At 38.2% G+C, this 20,030-nt stretch overlaps 1 protein-coding gene and 1 pseudogene across 3 annotated transcripts; one reads left to right on the top strand and one right to left on the bottom strand.

The window, feature by feature from the left end:
- The first annotated feature begins 1,094 nt into the window (after window positions 1-1,094).
- LOC103935926 lies at window positions 1,095-19,065 on the top strand (annotated as a pseudogene).
- LOC103935916 lies at window positions 10,608-12,781 on the bottom strand. 3 transcript variants are annotated; one of them, XM_048572446.1, is made up of 3 exons: window positions 12,403-12,781; window positions 12,222-12,324; window positions 10,608-11,041 (listed from the first exon to the last, which is right to left on the bottom strand). In XM_048572446.1, the coding sequence occupies exons 1-3, from the start codon at window positions 12,764-12,766 to the stop codon at window positions 11,026-11,028; spliced, it is 483 nt and encodes a 160-aa protein (XP_048428403.1). In that variant the 5' UTR covers window positions 12,767-12,781; the 3' UTR covers window positions 10,608-11,025. The 3 variants fall into 3 exon arrangements, with proteins under 3 accessions (XP_048428403.1, XP_048428402.1, XP_048428404.1); XM_048572445.1 differs by lacking the exon at window positions 10,608-11,041 and adding an exon at window positions 11,056-11,603; XM_048572447.1 differs by lacking the exon at window positions 10,608-11,041 and adding an exon at window positions 11,056-11,603 and having other exon boundaries at window positions 12,222-12,316.
- Window positions 19,066-20,030: the final 965 nt, after the last annotated feature.

The following is a 20,030-nucleotide window of genomic DNA, read 5'->3' as shown; positions in this document are numbered from 1 at the left end:
TATTGAGAGCAATCTTGTCTTTCTTGAATAAAAGTCCACGTGTCGCTTCTAGAATTTTTGGAATTATTTTAGGCTCCACAAATGCCCCCACACCTACTGTGTTGCACGCAAGAAAAGGATAGTACGTGTAGGAATCCCAAGCTGTTTAGACTTATAAAATTGCTTCCCAATTTGAACTTGATCTTCTTTCTTGATTTGGAGATAGACTTCTTCTACGAAAAGAAAAACAATTGCCCCCAATACCTATTTAATTATGCCTTAAGTAGGGGATTAAATAAATTTGGAGTGCAATCATTATTCCAACAAGGAAGAGAAGCCAGAGGAAATTTTTATTCCCCCTCCCCTAGCGTTCTTCTTTTCTTGCCCCTGCAAAGAGTTGTCTCTCGTTGTAGTTCTTCTTCTCCGTGCCGCACCAAGGTAAGAAAAATTTGAATTTTCTTCTTCTTGAATTTTTTGGAAGTCTTGGGACTTGAAAAAAAATGGCTCGGCGGGGGCCGAGGAAGTAAGAAACGCTTGACGGGGATGCCACGGTGTAGCTTGGTGGTGTGGAAAAAGGGTCAATGTGCTGAGCTTTACTCGGCTAAGGCCGAGAGGAAAGGGCGACGCTGAAAGGTTGGCTTGGGCCGGACTTTGTGGGCTGCTGGGTAGGGGCCTGTGCAATAGAAATGCGAGAGAGAAGGAGAATCCAACTTGGGTCAACTCTCGGGCTTTGGTAGCCTGGGCTGTGTGGCCCAACCTTGTTTCTTGGGGAGCCTAGCATGTAAGTGAACATGGGAGAAAAGGTGTAGACTTTCCCTTGCGTTGGGTTGGCCTACTTGCAAAAGAGAGAGGGTCATGAGGCCTTGGGCCTCGATGAGATGCTTGGGGCGCAAGGAAGAAGGGAGAGAGGTGCAGGCCTTCTGCATGTTGGGCTCAACAGTACGGACCGCATGTAAGAGAGAGAGTGGGGATTTGCGAGCTGGGCCATAGGGCTTGGCGTTAGGGCACTAAGCCCTGCAGTCCGTGGGTTCTTTTTTTTTTTTTTTTTTTTTTAATCTCTTCTCATGAGTTACCTTCTAAATATTTTTCCTTATACTTTTTGCATAGACCTTAAAATGCCTTCCTCCGACTGCAAAAGTGACAAATATCCTCTACCTTTGTACTGTCAAGGTGGTTTTTCCGGCAAAGTGGGTTACTTCAAAGATGCACACGTCAAGATCAATTTCGACGAGCTGTTTCGGGATTTTCTTAAGGTGTACAAGCATGCGATTCTGTCAAAGGTTCGCGTTAAGCGGGTGAAAGATGATAGTAGCCATGAACCATGTGGCGAGGGTGCCTCTGCTAGGAAGAAAGCTATAAACTTTCACCCCTACTACTTCGCGTTGGGATTTACTTTTCCCATGCCACATTTTTCCAGGAAGTGATATGTTCCATGAAATGCGTCCCTGCTCAGTGCTCCCCAAATGCAGTTCGTGCAATAGTGGGATTCTCAAACTTTACCCAAGTGTATTTTCTTCCTTGGTTTTATAAAGGATTGTTATTTTTAAAGTCCGGCTAATATCTCTTTATTTAACCACTAGCATTATCCTTAGTATTTGGTTTGCAGGTTTTACACTGGGCCTTCGACTCCTCTCGATCTTATTAGAGTAGCTTCAGCATGGACATTTGCCCTGTGGACTGGCTACAATTGCAACCCAATTGCATGCCAAAGTGGCTCTAGCCCATTCGAGCTATTGGGCTGAGGGGCAGTCCAGTTTGACTTGAAATTAAGGAGCTTTGGTTGGCGGGTGCACAAAAAGTTGTATTTAGGGGTGGTTCGATATGGAATCCCAAATCGAAAATGGGATCCCGAATCCCAAATAGAAAATTTTCAGGAATTTGAACACCAATCCCGAACCAAAATTTCGGTATTCTCAAAATATTATCGGTCTTTCGGGATGGGTCAGAATTCCTGAAATATTTTCACAATTCAATTAAAAATAGCTTGCACTTCCATGTTGCAACTTTGCTTGTTCCAAATCTACACAGTGCACACCAATTCTTAACTTCAATTTGGTATGAAAGCAATTCACACACATACACAATCTACAGACACACACACACAGTGAATCAGTGAAGAGTGAGTGAAGGTCGAGAGAGAGAGAGAGTGAAGGTTGCGAGAGAGAGAGAAAGACAGAGAAAGACAGAGTGAAGGTTCAAACTCGACTGGGTGGGCAGAGAGTTTCAAGCTCAATGTGAAAGACTAAAAAGGTTGGAGGGTTGATAGAGAGAGGGGTGGCTTAGTGGCTGCTTCAAGAGTTGAATGAGACGCAAAGAGAGTGTGAGATATGGGTTTAAACTCAATATTCTAACTTTGGTTCAGTTCGGGATTATTGAACAAGTCAAATGGTGAGATCAATTCCCATACCAAATGGTTCGGGATGTGTACTGAAATTTTTGGGATTTTTAGGAATTTTTTCTAGCCCTAGTTTTAATAATAATAATAATAATAATAATAATAATAATAGTATTAACATAATAAAAATAAAAAATAGAACTTTTTGTCTGTCTTGTTTCTAGTACTTGCAAGTTTTCATTTTCCTATCTAATGGGCAACACCAATAAATTTTTAGGGTTTATTAAAATTTAATTAGTAATAACATCTTATCATAAATTTTTTAAAGGAAAATTAGTATTCGGTCATTAATTACTAATGTTCATTGACTGAGATCTTGTGAATTTACATGTAAGTTATATAATCTTTTAAAATAAAAACTATGAATTGATTTTAGGGTTTTATACTCACACCCTTATTAAACTCCTAATTAAGTTTCAATTCAAATCATTTTCGCCACCTAGTACTACAATCTAACAATATTCCTCTTTACTTATAAATGAGAGGTCTTAGGTTCAATTATTGCTAAAAATGAATTTGAACCACATTATTACTAGTCTATTATGAAGTTTAGCCTATTGTTAAAAAAAAAAAAAAAACATTTTCAAAATAAAAAAATAAATTAGAATAAGTTTGTGTCCATTAATTAAGATTTTTAATTTTTTAAATTTAAATCTATGACATCCCACATCGCCCAAGGGAGTGATCCTTAAATGTATATTCTCATCCCTACCTAGCACGAGGCCTTTTGGGAGCTCACTGGCTTCGGGTTCCGTAGGAACTCTGAAGTTAAGCGAGAAGGGGGCTAGAGCAATCCTATGATGGGTGACCCACTAGGAAGTTGCTCGTGAGTTCCCAAAAATAAAACCATGAGGGAATGGTAAGCCCAAAGCGGACAGTATCTTGCTACGGTGGTGGAGTGGGGTCGGGAAGTGATCAGCCCCGGGCCGGGATGTGACAATTTGGTATCAGAGCCTAACCCTGGTTGTGGTGTGCCAACGAGGACGTCGGGCCCCTAAGGGGGGTGGATTGTGACATCCCACATCGCCCAAGGGAGTGATCCTTAAATGTATATTCCCATCCCTACCTAGCACGAGGCCTTTTGGGAGCTTACTGGCTTCGGGTTCCGTAGGAACTCCGAAGTTAAGCGAGAAGGGGGCTAGAGCAATCCCATGATGGGTGACCCACTGGGAAGTTGCTCGTGAGTTCCCAAAAATAAAACCGTGAGGGAATGGTAAGCCCAAAGCGGACAATATCGTGCTACGGTGGTGGAGCGGGCCTGGGAAGTGATCCGCCCCGGGCCGGGATGTGACAAAATCTATCCATTCATATAATATATATATATATATAAATCTTAAATATACCCATTCTTAAATATATCAATTTGTTATATGTAAAATCTATCATTTTTAAATATATAAAATGTACCCATTTTTCAATATAAAATACATCCAAGTTTTTTTTAATCCATTTTTTAAACTTATATGGGTACATTCTATTTCTTTGATTTAAGAATGTATCATTGTCAAGTTTAATCAAAGAAATTTAATAATGTTATTAAGCCTAATAACTTTTTTTTTCCGTGGTTTTGAAAAATTTACCCATGTTTTGGTACAATAATTTTTTGGTTAGTTTTGATGATTGTACTCATGTTTCTATATACAATATATTGGAGAGTATACTTTATCTTTTAATATATTTAATCCCACAAATTATGGGTTTTATTTAAAAACTCATTAATACAAACAACTATGAATTTTAATTTTTTAATTAAAAAAAATATAATAACTTACATAGAAATACATTATCACATTAATGTCAAGGACTTTGTAAAAAACTGAAAACGAACAAGATTTCAGCCAATAAACATTGATAGTTAGGAACCGCATCTAAAGTCTCCAATTTTTTAACCATCACTTCAGTCCTCTCATTAGATTTGCTTTTAATTCTGTGTTCACTAACTAGCAGTTCTTAAGGGAGAAGAACCTGAAACAGACAATTCTCTCATTTAAAGTTGAGGATGGAGAGGAAATCACACATGGAAAGCCACAGCTTCATTTAGAAGGTTTCCCCACTTCTTTTCAACTTTGCAGGCTAGTGATGGCCATTGGACTGCTACAAATACCGGCCCGTTGTTTTTTCTTCCTCCTTTGGTGAGTATTTAATTTCTATTTTCTCATACATTGTAATCTCGCATTTATATTGGATTGTTTTCTTAGCACTTGACATATTATTGAATATGTCCCACATACTACAAATATTTTAGACTTACTTTTTAACTAAATATTATCTTAATACACCCCACTTACAAATCAAAATTACCCTCACACACCACACATTCCATACACCCCACACCAAAATCCACATCAAGTTCTTCATCTTGTCCCCAAAAAATAATTTAAAGTCTGTCTTCAGCACATTTGCAATCTCTAATAAAACTTTGTGAAAAAAGAGAGAAGGGAAACAAACATTTGCAACCTCCAAATATCAGTTTTGACTACTGTATTCTTTATTTGTTGCTTCTTCTTTTCCAATACTGTGAAAAATCACTTCGGTTCGAGGAGTTCATCAAAACCCATATCGGCCGTAGTCTTTAATTCATGAATAATGCATTTCAGTTGATCAAGAGACATAATACAAATTAAATTAACAATAACTAAAATAAGCAATAACGGAAATAACGGAAAAAAAAATCAAAATCTTTTTAAATGATTTGGGGTGTAGGAAGAAAATAATTGTTTTTTTCCTAACTTTTTAAGGCATGAATAGTCATTTTATACAATTCATTAAACATTAAATGTCACATTCCGACCCGGGCCCCCACCACATCCTTAGTTCGACTCCATCGTAGCACGATATTGTTCGCTTTGGACCCCTACCACACCCTCAAGGTTTTTTTTTTATGGGAACTCACACGAGAACTTCCTAGGGGGTCACCCATCCTGGGATTGCTCTCATGCAAACTCGCTTAACTTCGAAGTTCCTACAAAACCCTGAAGCCAGTGAGCTCTCAAAATGTCTCGTGCTATATGGAGGTGGGCATGTACATATAGCATAGAGGATCCATTCTCCTGGGCGATGTGGGATCTATCATTAAATATTGAGTAGAGTGTATTCAACAATTTGTAATGTGCTAATAAAAAAAATAAAAAAAGGGAAAACTAACGAAAAGTTCAAAAAAAAAAACTTTAATTTTAATGAAAAATGACAACTAAAGATGTAATAAAAAGTACCAGGAAAAGGTAAAAAAGTGATTTTTCGTTAAAAATGAATAGTACTTGGCGTGTTTCGTTAAAACTCTTATATTAAGGGATAAATTTACTCCAACTTCTTAAAAGTTTATGAGGTCGTGTTTTGAACCCAATGTATATGAGCAATGTTAGGTAAATTAATTTTTAGCCTAAAAATCATGTGATGTGAATATTAATCAACATTTAAGAAATAATATAGTCATCAATGAACATGTCATATGATTTACAAAATATAGTTTAAATATATGATCTCTTTAGCATTACCCAATGTACATGGAAGGAAAAAAAAAATGTTGTCGACTTTCAAAAATTGAAAGGAATAATTTAGGTTTGTCTCTTTGACTAAGTATAAACCTCATGTCAACTTTCAAAAATGTGCAACCCGTAGGATGATCGTAAACCTATGATATCAGCATTTGTCTTGCTGGTTGCTAGCCCCAAATAACAACTCTTTTTATCAAACAAATCCAAAACCTTCGTGCTATCTGTTTTCAAGCCATAACCTTTTCCATTTTTAAACCAACTATGAAAATACTTTATTTGCAATCCCATGTTCCCGTTTTGGGGCTTAAAAATAAATAGCATATTTTCTCGAGTTTTTACCTAAATTTTAATTTTTGGGAATTTTGGTAATTATTTTTTTCAATTTTTATTCAAAATTTGCAGGTCATGTGCACTTACATTACAGAGCATCTTAATACTATGTTCCATGTAGAACACCAAAAAGAAATTATGCATTACATATACAATCATCAGGTACATTATATATGTTTGATATTTTTTCCACACAAATTGGATCAAATTATAATTTTTCAAAATGTGCTTATTTGTGTTAAACTACTAACAAGGGTTGCAGTTAAGTTGGCCAAGAGTTTTCACTTCTGCATTCGAAGTAAGTCCCGCTTGTATAAAAGAAAATACTGAATAATAATGCTAATTAATGTGTTGGATATTTCAGAACCAAGATGGTGGTTGGGGATTACACATTGGAGGACATAGCACCATGTTCTGCACAGCTCTCAACTATATTTGTATGTGTATTCTTGGAGAAGGACCTAATGGTGGCCAAGACAATGCTTGTGCAAGAGCTAGATAGTGGATTCTTGATCATGGCAGTGTTACCCACATCCCCTCTTGGGGTAAAACTTGGCTTTCGGTATGCCTATCTGCAGCACTAAGACCAACTGCTTTTATTAGGCTTCAGTAAACTGTTGTTCTTAAATTTCACTATAACTATAGCAAATCATCAACATATTGATACCTTATCTATGCAATGTATGGTTGAAATATTTGGAATATTTACTATTGATGGCGGGGCAATATCGACAACGTATAAAGATCGTATAACTTTCAATAATGTTAGATAACATAATTATTGATACACTATAATAGTTGTGGGCCCCTATTATTATATGTAATAGGATTTGTCTGGATTAGAGTTGCAATCTAAAAGGAAAAGATAGATGTTATATGTCATATTTAACTTCAAGTGTAGTGGTGCAAATTATACCATATGTATCCAATGCATACATTGATACATAATCAAATAATTGTTTTAAACTTTTAGCATTTGTTTTCTGTGGAGAAAGATTCAGTAAACTATAGAATTAAATACTACTGTTATATCTTCTAAAGGTAGAGTTCCTCCTTTTTAACTCTAGATTAATATGACTTTACATACAGTACACCAAATCACTTATAACCCTAACTATTTCAGTATATTGAAGAGTGATCGAGCCATATTTGACAGTGTGTGTCTAAATTGCATTTACTCTATCCATGCAATGAGGCTTTCTTTCGTTGGAAGTATAATGCGACTAGTTGCTGCTGTTCTGGTGCTATTTAAGAACCTTGGGGTGCGTTTGTTGCACTGGACTATCTCGGACTGGACTAGCTTCAGGGATTAAGTTGGACTGGCTTAGACTAGACTAAACTAGACTAGCTTAGTGAAGCGTTTGGTGTAGTATCGGACTAAACTACAGACTAATTATTTTTTATTATTATTTATTTACTTTTGCGTTCAAAAACAACAAAACAACAAAACAACAAATATTAAAATATTATTTGTAGTTATTTAACTTCTAAAAACCTAATTAATGTTTCATTTGCTGCCTTTACTTTTATTTTAGAAGAACAACCTTTATTTTTTGAAGAACAGACTGATATTTCCAAAGCAAATCCTCTATGCTTCTTCATTCCTCTCCACCTCCTGCCTCGTGCCTTTTCACTTCCTCTCACAAAATCGGTTGCAAATCTAAAAGTCAAAACACATAGCAAGAAAGAGATTGAAGGAGGCGAGGTGCATGTGTGATTGGCTCGAAGGTAGAAGATGAGGGTTGGATTTGGTTTGGGTTTTCTGGGTGAAAATTTCAAGCTCATCCCACTGCAAATTCTTTTTTGGTTTTCTGGGTTATCTGGATTTAAATTTTGGGAGTTGGATCTGGTTCTGAAAAGGGAACCTTGGGAAATTTTGTTGCTTTTTTGTTTCGGATTTGGCAGGATCTGGGTTTGAAATGGGTTGTGGGATGCGAGGAAGAGGTAGATGGGAGGACGAAGCGGGTAGGAGTGAAGCAGGAAGTCACTCTCTCACGATTTTCTCTGGGCTTACGAGTCCGCCCGAAATTGGGGATCCTCGTTAAGACCTCGTAAGGAGGTGTATAATCCGAGCGAGTCCCACCTAAGGTCATTAAACCTAATCCTGCAGCAGACCAAACAAGAGACTATAGTCCATTCCAGTCCAGTCCTCCTTAATCCTGTCAAACAAACGGGCCCTTGGTGTGTTTGAGTGGTCCGGAAGCAACCCAATGCCCCCAGAGTTTTAGACTCTGTCTTCATTTCTTCCTATGCATCCAGGTTAGCACAATTCCGGACTCCACAAATACAAATAATTCAATATTTCACATGTTGATAGATTTAATTAGTCTCTCTCTACCTATATATAGTCTGTTTTTTAATCTCTTCTACATCATGCAAATGCAGCAAAAATGTTGTGCTACTGTAGGATGGTTTACATGCCCATGTCCTATTTATATGGGAAAAGATTTGTTGGTCCAATCACACCTCTCATACTACAATTAAGGGAAGAACTCTATGCTCAACCTTGTGACGAAATCAACTGGAGGGAGTGCGTCATCACTGCGCTAAAGTGAGTTTAACTTGATTAAGATATCTAATTAGTTAATGTTTTCTTGTTTAGGTACATAAACTGATTGCACTAATTTGCATGCAGGAGGACATCTACTACCCTCATCCTTGCATATGTACGGAGCCTCTTCTTACTCGCTGGCCATTTAACAAGCTGATTCTCTCGAAGCAACAATGGAGCATATTCATTACGAAGATGAAAACAGCAGAAACATTACAATTGGATGTGTGGTAAAGGTCTTATGCATGCTGGCTTGTTGGGCTGAAGATCCAAATGGGGATTATTTTAAAAAGCATCTTGCCAGGATACCAGATTATTTATGGGTTGCCGAGGATGGGATGAAGATGCGAGTTAGTACACATTTTGTTAATACTGTACATGATACGATGAATTGTTGTTTACCCTTTTTTCTGTTTAAAAAGTTTACTCTTCTAAATCATTGGAAAACATATAAGGTGATACATTTTCTTAATGAGGTATTCATCAATTTTCCCCATGAACTTGTGACCATTGGCCAATTTCCCCCCTCAACTTTAATTTTGGCCAATTTTCCCCCTCAACTCTCATAATTAGTCAATTTTCCCCCTCAACTTTAATTTGGCCAATTTCCCCCCTCAACTCTCAAAATTAGTCAATTTGCACTCTACTGTTAATTTTTTTTATTTTTAAATTTTTCATCTATTCTTTTTTTAATTTTCAATCTTTCTAATAACTTCCAACAAAGTACTAAAATTAACATAAACTCACCCGCATAATATAGGGTAAAATGTACAAAAACATAATACAGTTAGTATGTGATATGAGTTGATTATAAGAAAAAGTTATGAATCGGGTTTAAAGCATGTAGAAGAAGAAATAATAATCCTAAGCTCATGGATTAGACCTATTTCAATAAAATGGGTTATTTTTAATAAGGAGTCGAAAATTATGAATAGACTAACCATTTTTTCACTAAAGCTCGATTCTCCTCAATTTACTTGAACTTAGCTTTCATGTTTATAATGAAAATTGTATTCACATACAAAAATTTACACATCAATCCTTTTCGTTATTAATTTTGTATGGTCAAAAATCAAATAAAATTACTCCATACCGATTTATTATGACTAATAATACTATCTATGATAAATTGTAAAATTCTAAATTTTAATCTACTTGTAATAGGATAAAGATATAGGAACATGATTAACATACATCTTATTTAGTTTCTTACACACACTTGTTTAATTATGATCAAATTGAAAAATTAACAGTATGGTGCAAATTGACTAATTATAAGAGTTGAGGGGGGAAATTGACTAATTATGAGAATTGAAGGGGGGGGGAAATTGGCCAAAATTAAAGTTGAGGGGGGAAAATTGGCTAATGGTCACAAGTTCAGGGAGGAAATGGATGAACACCTCTTTCTTAATACATGCAGAGTTTTGGCGGTCAACAGTGGGATACTGGTTTTGCCATTCAAGCTTTGCTTGCTTCCAATCTGTGCACCCACGCTCGCTAGAGGACATGACTTCGTCAAGAAATCTCAGGTTCGTCTTTTATTTAGTCAACTAAACTTTCTTGTTTTTGTTTTTTTTTTTTTTTTTTTTTTTTTTTTTTTTTTTTTTGGTGAAATGTATATGTGCATTGATTAATTTGTTCTTTCACTAGTGATTTTTTTGTAATCGAATTGTAATGGTTAAGGACAATCCATCGGGTGACTTCAAAATCACGCACCGCCACATTTCCAAACGATTGTGGACTTTCTCTGATCAAGACCATGGATGGCAAGTTTCTGATTGCAATGCAGAGGGTTTAAAGGTAACAAATACTTCAACTTAGTTATCCACCTTAAATGCTATTTCCATTTTTTTCACCATAATCCCCTGTACGGTGTTGCCTGCTTTTATCGATGATGCCACCGGAGCTGGTTGGTGAAAAAATGGAACCTGAGCAGTTATATACGATGCTGTCAATGTCCTAATTTCCCTACAGGTACAACTATTATGTCAGTCAGTCATATATACGAGTATGAGTTGCATTTTGTTTCCCTGCGTAATCAAATTTTGGACCTAATGCATGCTACCTTACTTTAAAAACCTTCAAAAACTTGTAGCATTTCAAGACATTTGTTCTTCACCGCACGGTCTATTAGGTCTCTCTACTCATTACAAATCTCATTTTATTGTTCATTGTAGAGTAAGACTGGTGGTTTAGCTGACACGCCCCGATCTCGATATTCCATGAATACCAGGATAGGCACGTGTTGGCCGACATCGGAGGGTGACAAATACCATTTATTGAGTGCAAAAGCTGAAAACAAAGGATAGATAAGACTTATAAATTTAAATTATAATGAATATGCATTTTAAGAATGTGTTCAAAACATACAACTAACTAAAATACTAAAAAGAAATAATATAAAATTGAATGAATAAGAGGATGGGTCCAACACCGTAACCATCATCCGGGACGGACTAAAATCTATCCCTTGTCCCATAGCGGAATTGGGACCACTAGGTAAGTACAAATCCATTGAACATACATATATTGAAAAGCAGCTTCATAGTATAATATCATCCATCATTTATACTATAAAGAGATGTTCTAAACATGATCTAAATATTATATCGTCATTCATCAAATATCCCATAAAGAACATAGGATATAGAAAAAATAATAATAATTCAAAATAGCTTCAGTAAACATATTATCTCATAAAACGTTTTATAAAATGTAATAATTAAATCATGTTTTATTCATGCATGCATTTCTGCTATTAAAACATGCATTTTAGAAGAGATCCACTCATCATATATCGTTGGTGCAAATCCGTGCCAAAAAGAATATCGGAACGCCGCTATTAATTTCACCTCTGCACATAAAGGGCATGTTTAGTCAAATTCCACTCAAACGACTTAATTTGAAAAAACGGATGTTGCAAAATGGATTTAGGATGTTGAAATTAGCTTAGGAGGAATTTTGGACGAAACCCGAAACATCAACCTCAAAGTCAAAGTCAACGGTCAGTGTTAACAGGTTACAGGTCCGGGTCGGACCAGGTCAAACGGATCTAGACTTCGGGTTGGACCGGGTTTAGGGCCTGGATTCTAAGGCCCAAGGGTTTAGGGTTTTAGGTAAGCGGGCCGAAGGCCCTGGTTCTCACATGGCCCGAAGGCCTAACTCTAAGGGCTTGAAGCCTTGGTTTGCTCACATGGGCCTGGGTTCACAAGGTTTCCAATTGGGCTGGGCTTTTAGGCCTGGCCAGCTTGTATTTGGGTTTTAAGGAAATAAAAACAAAATAATTTAAAAAGGGTTTTGGGTTGGGTTTTCGAACGGGCCTAAGGCCCGAGGGTTTAGAACGGCCTAAAGGGCCTGGATTTCGACGGAGGGGCAAAGAGCTTCCCCAGCTCCGGCCGACGGCGACACTTAGTTCTAGGGTCCGATCTAGGCACAAAAAGGACGTGCAAGGTGAGGGGAAGTGTTTTCTCACCTTCGATTCACCATGGAAGGGCCTGAGGTGGTCGGGTTTAAGCTCACACACCCACGGCTCACCGGAAAACTGGGCTTCCTTTCCGAGCCATTTTTCTGAAAACCTTGACCACGAGTATAACGTTCAATAATCGCATCCAAGCATCAATCTAAAACGGAGAGAGGGAAAACCCGAGGCTTACCGAGTCGGGAAGACGAGGAAACTCGCCGAAGTGTTTTCTGGGCTTCGCCACGCCTTGCAGCGACGAGAGAGAGAGAGAGAGAGACGACCGGGTGTTGATGGTGGTGTGATTGTGATGGTGGCTGCTTGTGTGTGTGTGCCGATCGGGAAATAGTCCGAGAGCGAGAGGTGAGGGTCTCGAGAGAGGGAGAGTGAGTGCAGAGAGAAAGAGAGTTGAAAGTGAGGGTGAGAGAGTGAGGCCTCGGGGTGGGGGAAAGAGAGAGAAGTGGGGAATTGGGGAGTGCTGCCACGTGGCAGCTTGAGGGAGTTTGGAAATCTAGATAGAGGGTCCGGATTTGGTTAAGATAGGGGACCAAATTGGACATTTCATAAACTTTTTAGGGGATTTATGAAATTACACTATAATTCGGGGGTGGGGTGTAACATTAGCAGCCTGGGAACCAGCTGGAGCAGCAGAATGGTTAGAAGTAAGAATTTTAAAGAACTGGAGTAATCTTGTCGAACTTAGTTAGATGCGTAAGAAACTAAAGTTTTTGAAGGCATTATTAATTAGTATATACTTACTGGACATTCTCACTTCTTTTTTTTTTCTTTCCCCGGATGTTGAATCCCACGGAATTCTTCGCAGACATTGTTGTTGAGCATGAATATGTTGAAGGCACCTCATCTGCTATTCGGGCTTTAGTTTTGTTTAAGAAGTTGTACGCCGGCCTTAGGAAGAAAGAGATGGATCAATTTATTACCAACGCTGCACAGTACCTTGAAAATATATAAATGGAATATGGTTCATGGTATATATATCATATTATTGAATAAAAATTTGATTATACACAGTTTCTTTGATTAACAACTATAGCAGAGAAACAACTTAGTTAAGAAACATTTGCACAGGTACGGGAACTGGGGAGTATGGTACCTGGTTTGCTCTTGGAGGGTTGACAGCTGCTGGCAAGACTTTCAACAACCGTGCAGTTATACGCAAGGCTAGTAATTTTCTACTCGCAATCCAGAAAGAGAACGGTGGTTGGGGAGAGAGCTACCTTTCATGTCCATAAAAGGTAAAATATGGGTGGTGGATTATGTTTGAAGCTAGCTCCAAGTCTCTTAGTTAATCTCATTGTCTTAGACTAAAATATTTCAATCTGTGGTGGGTGATGCATGAGTGCGTTCCTCTTGAAGGAAACCGATCAAATTTAGTACACACAGCTTGGGCTATGTTGGGTTTGTATTGGATGGTTGTTTATTTGAAGTAGGGTTGGAAGTAGGGTTCCTAAGAGTTGGAAGCATCATGGAGTATCATGGAAGAATAGAATAATGGAACAATTCATTCCTTGAAAATCAACATGGTATCAGAGCAGGAAAAATAACCTGCTTCTGCTTCATCCGAACGTGATCAATCCTCAAGATGGCTGAAGACAATCCTCTTAGGTCAGATGCTGAAAGTTCACCGGTTCTTTCTTCCGGAAATATGTTTGAGGTGGATGTCAATCCAAATCAAAGGTTAAGCTCAGTCTTGTTAAATGAGTTTAATTACTTACCTTGGTCGAGAGCAGTGAGCCTTGCTCTAGGTGGAAGGTCCAAGCTAGGGTTCATAAATGGAAGCATCGAAGTTCCTGATGCTTCCTCACCAACATATGAAAATTGGCTTTGCAAGGATCAGCTAGTTATGTCATGGCTCCTAAATTCCATGGAGCGTAAACTAGCTGAAATATTCAGTTATTCTGAATCATCATTCGAGCTATGGGAGACAGTCAAGGAGATGTATGGCAGTCAAAACAATGCTGCACGTGTGTTTCAACTAAAGAAGGACATTTCTAACCTGCAACAAGAAGGAAAGCCATTTGTTCAACTTCTTGGCAGCATGAAGAGCATGTGGAATGAGTTGGAAATGTATCGGCCTCATACAACTGAAGCGTCCGTGCTACTGAAAAGGGCAGAAGAAGACAAGATATTCCAACTCTTGTCAAGCCTCGATTCAGGATACGAAGACCTACGAAGCCACATACTCATGAACCCCGAACTACCTTCCTTCACCAGTGTATGTGCAACAATCCAACGTGAAGAAGTACGAAGGAAAGTCATGAACATTGGCACAAAGACCAATGTAACTGAAGCAAGGTCTTACCTAACCAACGAAAGAAAATACAAAGTGAAGAATCCATACTTGAAGTGCCAACATTGCAACTATACTGGCCATGTTAAGGAGACATGCTGGATTTTACATCCAGAATTAAAGCCAGAGTTCATGAAGGATAACAAGGGCTCACAAAGACTGAACCGTGCACCACACAGAGCCAACAATGCATCTACCTCAACCTCACATGGGTCTGACGCACTCAAGAGCTTCACAGCAAATCCGACTGCACTCATAAATGAGTTTGCAGCATATCTTCAAAGCAAGAAAGAAGAGGTTAAGAGTGATCAAACGGTTGTTTTTGAAGATGGAAACTCAACAGCTTTGCTAGGCAAGTTCGTTGGTTTTTTGACAGACACACAACACATGTCTCGAGATGACATGCAAGGTATCATGACTGCTTTCAAAACTGCTCTATATGTAAATATGTTGCATGATTTTTGGATTGTTGATTCGGGTGCCACAGATCATATGACCAATCATGTTTCTAAGTTTCAAAAGTTTGAAAAATTTTCGCAACCTTGTCAAGTCTCAACTGCCAATGGTGAGAGTTCCAAGGTTTTAGGCAAGGGAAATATCCACTTAATGTCGAACAAAATTGAGTCAGTAGCCTTATATGTTCCTTCTTTTCCATTTCAACTTCTATCTGTGAGAAAAATCATCAATACCTTGAATTGTTTAGCCATATTCTCTCCTCACAATGTCATTTTTCAGGATTGTCTCACCAAGAAGACGATTGGTGAAGGGTTTTATCTAGATGGTCTCTATTACATATCAAAGAGCAGTCCCAGGGGATTTCAAGCCAAGTCAAATCCATCCCAAGATAGTCAATTGTGGCATCAACGTCTAGCTCATCCTTCTCAACCTGTTTTGTCATCTTTGTTTCCAAATTTAGGGAATGATTTAATTTCGTGTGCAACCTGTCATTTGTCTAAGGACACTAGATTGCCTTTTAACCTATCCTTATCTAGGACTAGTAAAGTTTTCGAACTAGTTCACTCAGATGTATGGGGACCAACGTTTGAATCTTTTGATGGTTATAAGTATTATGTGATCTTTGTTGATGATTTCTCTAGAGCCACTTGGTTGTACCTTTTAAAGTCTAAGAGTGAAGTGATGGAAGTATTTAAGGATTTTCACAACCTTGTTAAGAACCATTTTTCTTCTCAAATTCAAACTTTAAGATCTGACAATGGCATCGAATACACGTCCCATCTCATGTCACAATATTTGAGCAATCATGGTATCATGCATCAAACAAGCTGTGTTGGCACACCTCAACAAAATGGTGTAGCCGAAAGGAAAAATCGTGACATACTGGAAAAAACAAGAGCATTAATGTTACACATGAATGTACCAAAGAGATTTTGGTCCCAAGGAGCCATGGCGGCTGTGTACATCATCAATAGACTTCCTAGCCGAGTCTTGGGGTTTAAATCTCCCCTTGAAGTCATGAAAGGAAGAAAAATCGACCTCTCACATCTTAGAACCTTTGGTTGTGTCTGTTTTGTTCATGTTCAGTCACACCATCGAGATAAATTGGACCCTAGAGCTCTCAAATGCATTTTTCTTGGTTATTCATCAACACAAAAAGGATATAAGTGCTATGATCCCCAACTGAGAAAAATCATTGTATCCAAAGATGTTCGATTCCATGAAGCTAACCCTTTTTTTAGCAAGTCACTTGAAGCCACAGGTCAGGGGGAGTGTATCTTTGATCTGCTTCCTCTACCTAGAATCAGCACTCCAGATGAAATCAGCACTCCAGATGTTTTAAACGAAAGAGGTTCTAACCATGACAACAATGATGAATCTCCTACACCATTCACTGAAGTCAACAATGAAGGCACTCATCCTGATGGTTCTGTGGATGATGATAATAGCGGCAACCAAGAAAATCTTCAAAGTGTGGCTGATAATTTGAACGAGGATGAGACAACTCTCCCAGTACCTCGACGCAACCCTCGGCGTGATAGACAACCTCCCACAAGACTTCAAGATTTTGTCACATATAAACCGAGGTATCCAATCTCCAATTGCGTGTCGTATCAAAAGGTGACTCCATCTCATGCTGCTTTTCTTAATACCATTTCAAGTCACAGTGAGCCTCAAAACTTTCATGAGGCTAATAACCAAGTTGTGTGGAAAGAAGCAATGCGAGATGAACTCAAAGCACTGGACCAACATAACACCTGGAGCATCACCAAACTTCCAAAAGGAAAAAGGGCAGTGGGCTGCAAATGGATCTATAAGATCAAGTTTAATTCTGATGGTTCAATTGAAAGACATAAAGCCAGGCTGGTGGCTCGAGGATTCACTCAAACATTTGAGGTAGATTACAAAGAAACATTTGCTCCTGTTGCAAAAATGAACTCAGTTAGGGTCCTATTGTCTGTTGCCGTCAATAAGGGTTGGTCCATGTACCAAATGGACGTAAAGAACGCCTTTCTACATGGTGATCTTGAAGAAGAGGTCTATATGAGATTGCCACCAGGACACCCTCAAAGCCAGGAGCCTGATTTGGTGTGTAAGTTGCATAAGTCGATTTATGGATTGAAGCAATCGCCTCGTGCTTGGTATGCAAAACTAAGTTCAGTTCTTCATAGTGTTGGTTTCAAAAGGAGTAATGCAGATTCATCATTATTTGTTCGCACGGGAGCTGCAAGCAAATTAGTTGTGTTGATATACATGGATGACTTAATAATTACAGGTGATAATGCTGCAGAGATCTCCACACTCAAAAAGTCACTTCAACAAAGATTTGCGATTAAAGATCTTGGGGTGCTGAAGTATTTTCTTGGAATCGAAATGGCATCTTCTCACAAGGGACTATTTCTTAATCAACGAAAATACGTCATGGACCTACTCAAGGATGCTAATATGAGCGATGCTAAGCCTGCACTTACTCCTCTCGATAGCAAGCTCAAACTTGACTTGGGAGGCAGACCACTCTCGGATATCAGCTCCTATCAGAGGCTTGTCGGTAAGCTGATTTACCTAACGATCACCAGACCTGACATCTCATATTCAGTGAGTATAGCCAGTCAATTCATGCATTCCCCCACCATCGAGCATTTGAACCTTGTAAAAAGGATCTTACGTTACTTAAAAGGGTCCATTGGTCGTGGCATCCTCATGACGAAGAATGACAACACTCAAATCATGGGGTACTGCGATGCAGATTGGGCAGGAAATGCCATCGATCACAAGTCCACCACTGGTTACTGTACCTTTGTCAGTGGAAATTTGGTCACATGGAAGAGCAAAAAACAAACTGTCATCGCAAGATCAAGTGCCGAAGCTAAATATCGTGCAATGGCCTCAACCGCGTGTGAGCTGATATGGCTAAAAGGACTTCTATGTGACTTAGGTGTGTTCACGACTCAACCAATGACCTTATTTTGTGACAACCAGGCTGCTATGCACATAGCATTAAATCCAGTCTTTCACGAGAGGACGAAGCACATTGAAGTCGACTGTCACTATGTTCGTGAACAAGTACAGTCGCAGGTGATTCAGACACATTATGTAAAAAGCTCCGATCAGCTGGCCGATATATTCACCAAACCTCTGGCCTCTCATCAGTTTCAAAGACTCCTCTCCAAGCTTGGATCCATCAACCTTCTGGATCCAGCTTGAAGGGGAGTATTGGATGGTTGTTTATTTGAAGTAGGGTTGGAAGTAGGGTTCCTAAGAGATGGAAGCATCATGGAGTATCATGGAAGAATAGAATAATGGAAAGCTAGCTAATGCATGGATTCAAACTTTCGGCTAAAACTTAAGTGATGCTTTAGTGCATCTTAGTTTAATATCTACTTTAGGCATAATGCAAGCCTTGATGATGTTTAGTTAGGTAGAGTGGAGACCTCATCATCATTGTAAGGATTAATTAGTGGTTTAAGTTAGGTGGAGGTGTCATGGAGGGGTCTCAACTCTCCATTGTTTCCGTAGCTTTCCTCTTAGTTTTCTATAGGTTCCTCTATATATGTTTTGTTGTTCTTGTAACTAGAGACGATGAATGAATAAGATACAATTCATTCCTTGAAAATCAACAGTTTGATTCATGCAGGACAGGCGGAAAGAGACCCCACACCTCTTCATCGTGCAGCAAAGTTGATAATAAACTCTCAGCTGGAAAATGGTGATTTTCCTCAGCAGGTATCTTGGTTACCCTAACATCTATTCCAACCAAAAATATTTCCCTAACATCACTTGCATTGGAAGCTTGACCAGTAAAAAAGATGAAACACAATAACATATCGTGTTGCGTACGTATGCTCAAATTTTACTTGCAACGTTTTATAACATCCAATCACTAATTATATATGGCAGAAAATCATTGGAGTGTTCATGAAGAACTGCATGCTACATTATGCAGCTTATAGAAACATCTACCCACTGTGGGCTTTTGCAGAACACCGCAAGCGGGTTCCATTGCCTTCCAAAGCCTAATTAGGCTTTCTGTATTGTTTAGCTCTTGCATGCAGCATCATTTAATAAGCATAAATGCCAGTTCTTGAAATTATGTATAATACAAATTGTGTATCGATCAGATGAGGAAGCAAGATTTACCTATTTGGAAATCAGTGAAATTATACTTATTCAAACTGAAAATATAACATAAAATAAAAATCTATTTTTGCCGGCTATATTTTTTATTCTTTATTTTCTTATTAGATGACTAAAATTACAATATTATAGGACGAATATAGATTGTGAGACATGTTACTAAAGGGTGTATTGCAAGAATTTAGGCCAAAGTCGTTAAGAATGTATTGCGTACAAAAATAAGATGGAAGGACTTGAAATGATTAGATGCAATAAATTTGAGAAAACTTTCAAATAACCAAGGTGTCATTTTGAAAGTCCTTTGGTCAGTGTCTTTATAGTGCATTTCTAGTGTTTTTATATTGACTGAGTAATTTATTGATAATGTTCTTGTAGTGCATTTTTCACAATTTAGAATAAAATGCCCTGAAATTTTGAAAGTCCCTCAAACATAAGGCAAATAATCAAAGAAACATAACACTTCTCATCCCTCGCCAACTTTCCAAAATGAAAATAAGGTTGGCTTGAGGCCACATATGTAACTATGCTAATCACTCTACTTATTAGTGCCACAAATATCTCTGTTTACTTGGGTATTGTAGAAGAACCTTTGAAGTCAAGGATGGTGTGTTGGATTGGGAGTCCTTCTCATTGATGGGATTTATCCGTCTGGTTTTGCTTTCCTTTATTTATTTTTGCAATGATTTTATGAACGCTTTGATTATTGGTAAATCTCGTGAGAAACTCTTTGGCACAAGTTGTAAAGACTTGGTGATGAATCAAAGACTGGTCGATCAACACCACTTGCCCAGCGAATTTCTGAGATTGATAGGGCAGAAGAAAATTTTTCATTTGTGGTTTGGAACCAGGAAGAGCATGTTGAACACGAACAATGTCTTGATTTACAATGTTTCTGAAGATTCAACCATAGAACCAGCAACTCCACA

Source organism: the organism of the source record quoted next, unplaced genomic scaffold (assembly GCF_019419815.1).
Source record: "Pyrus x bretschneideri cultivar Hongxiangsu unplaced genomic scaffold, Pyrus_bretschneideri_v1 Contig61, whole genome shotgun sequence".
Taxonomy (NCBI): domain Eukaryota; kingdom Viridiplantae; phylum Streptophyta; class Magnoliopsida; order Rosales; family Rosaceae; genus Pyrus; species Pyrus x bretschneideri.
Note: the sequence above shows the minus strand (reverse complement) of the source record. Positions and strands in the feature narration are given on the sequence as shown.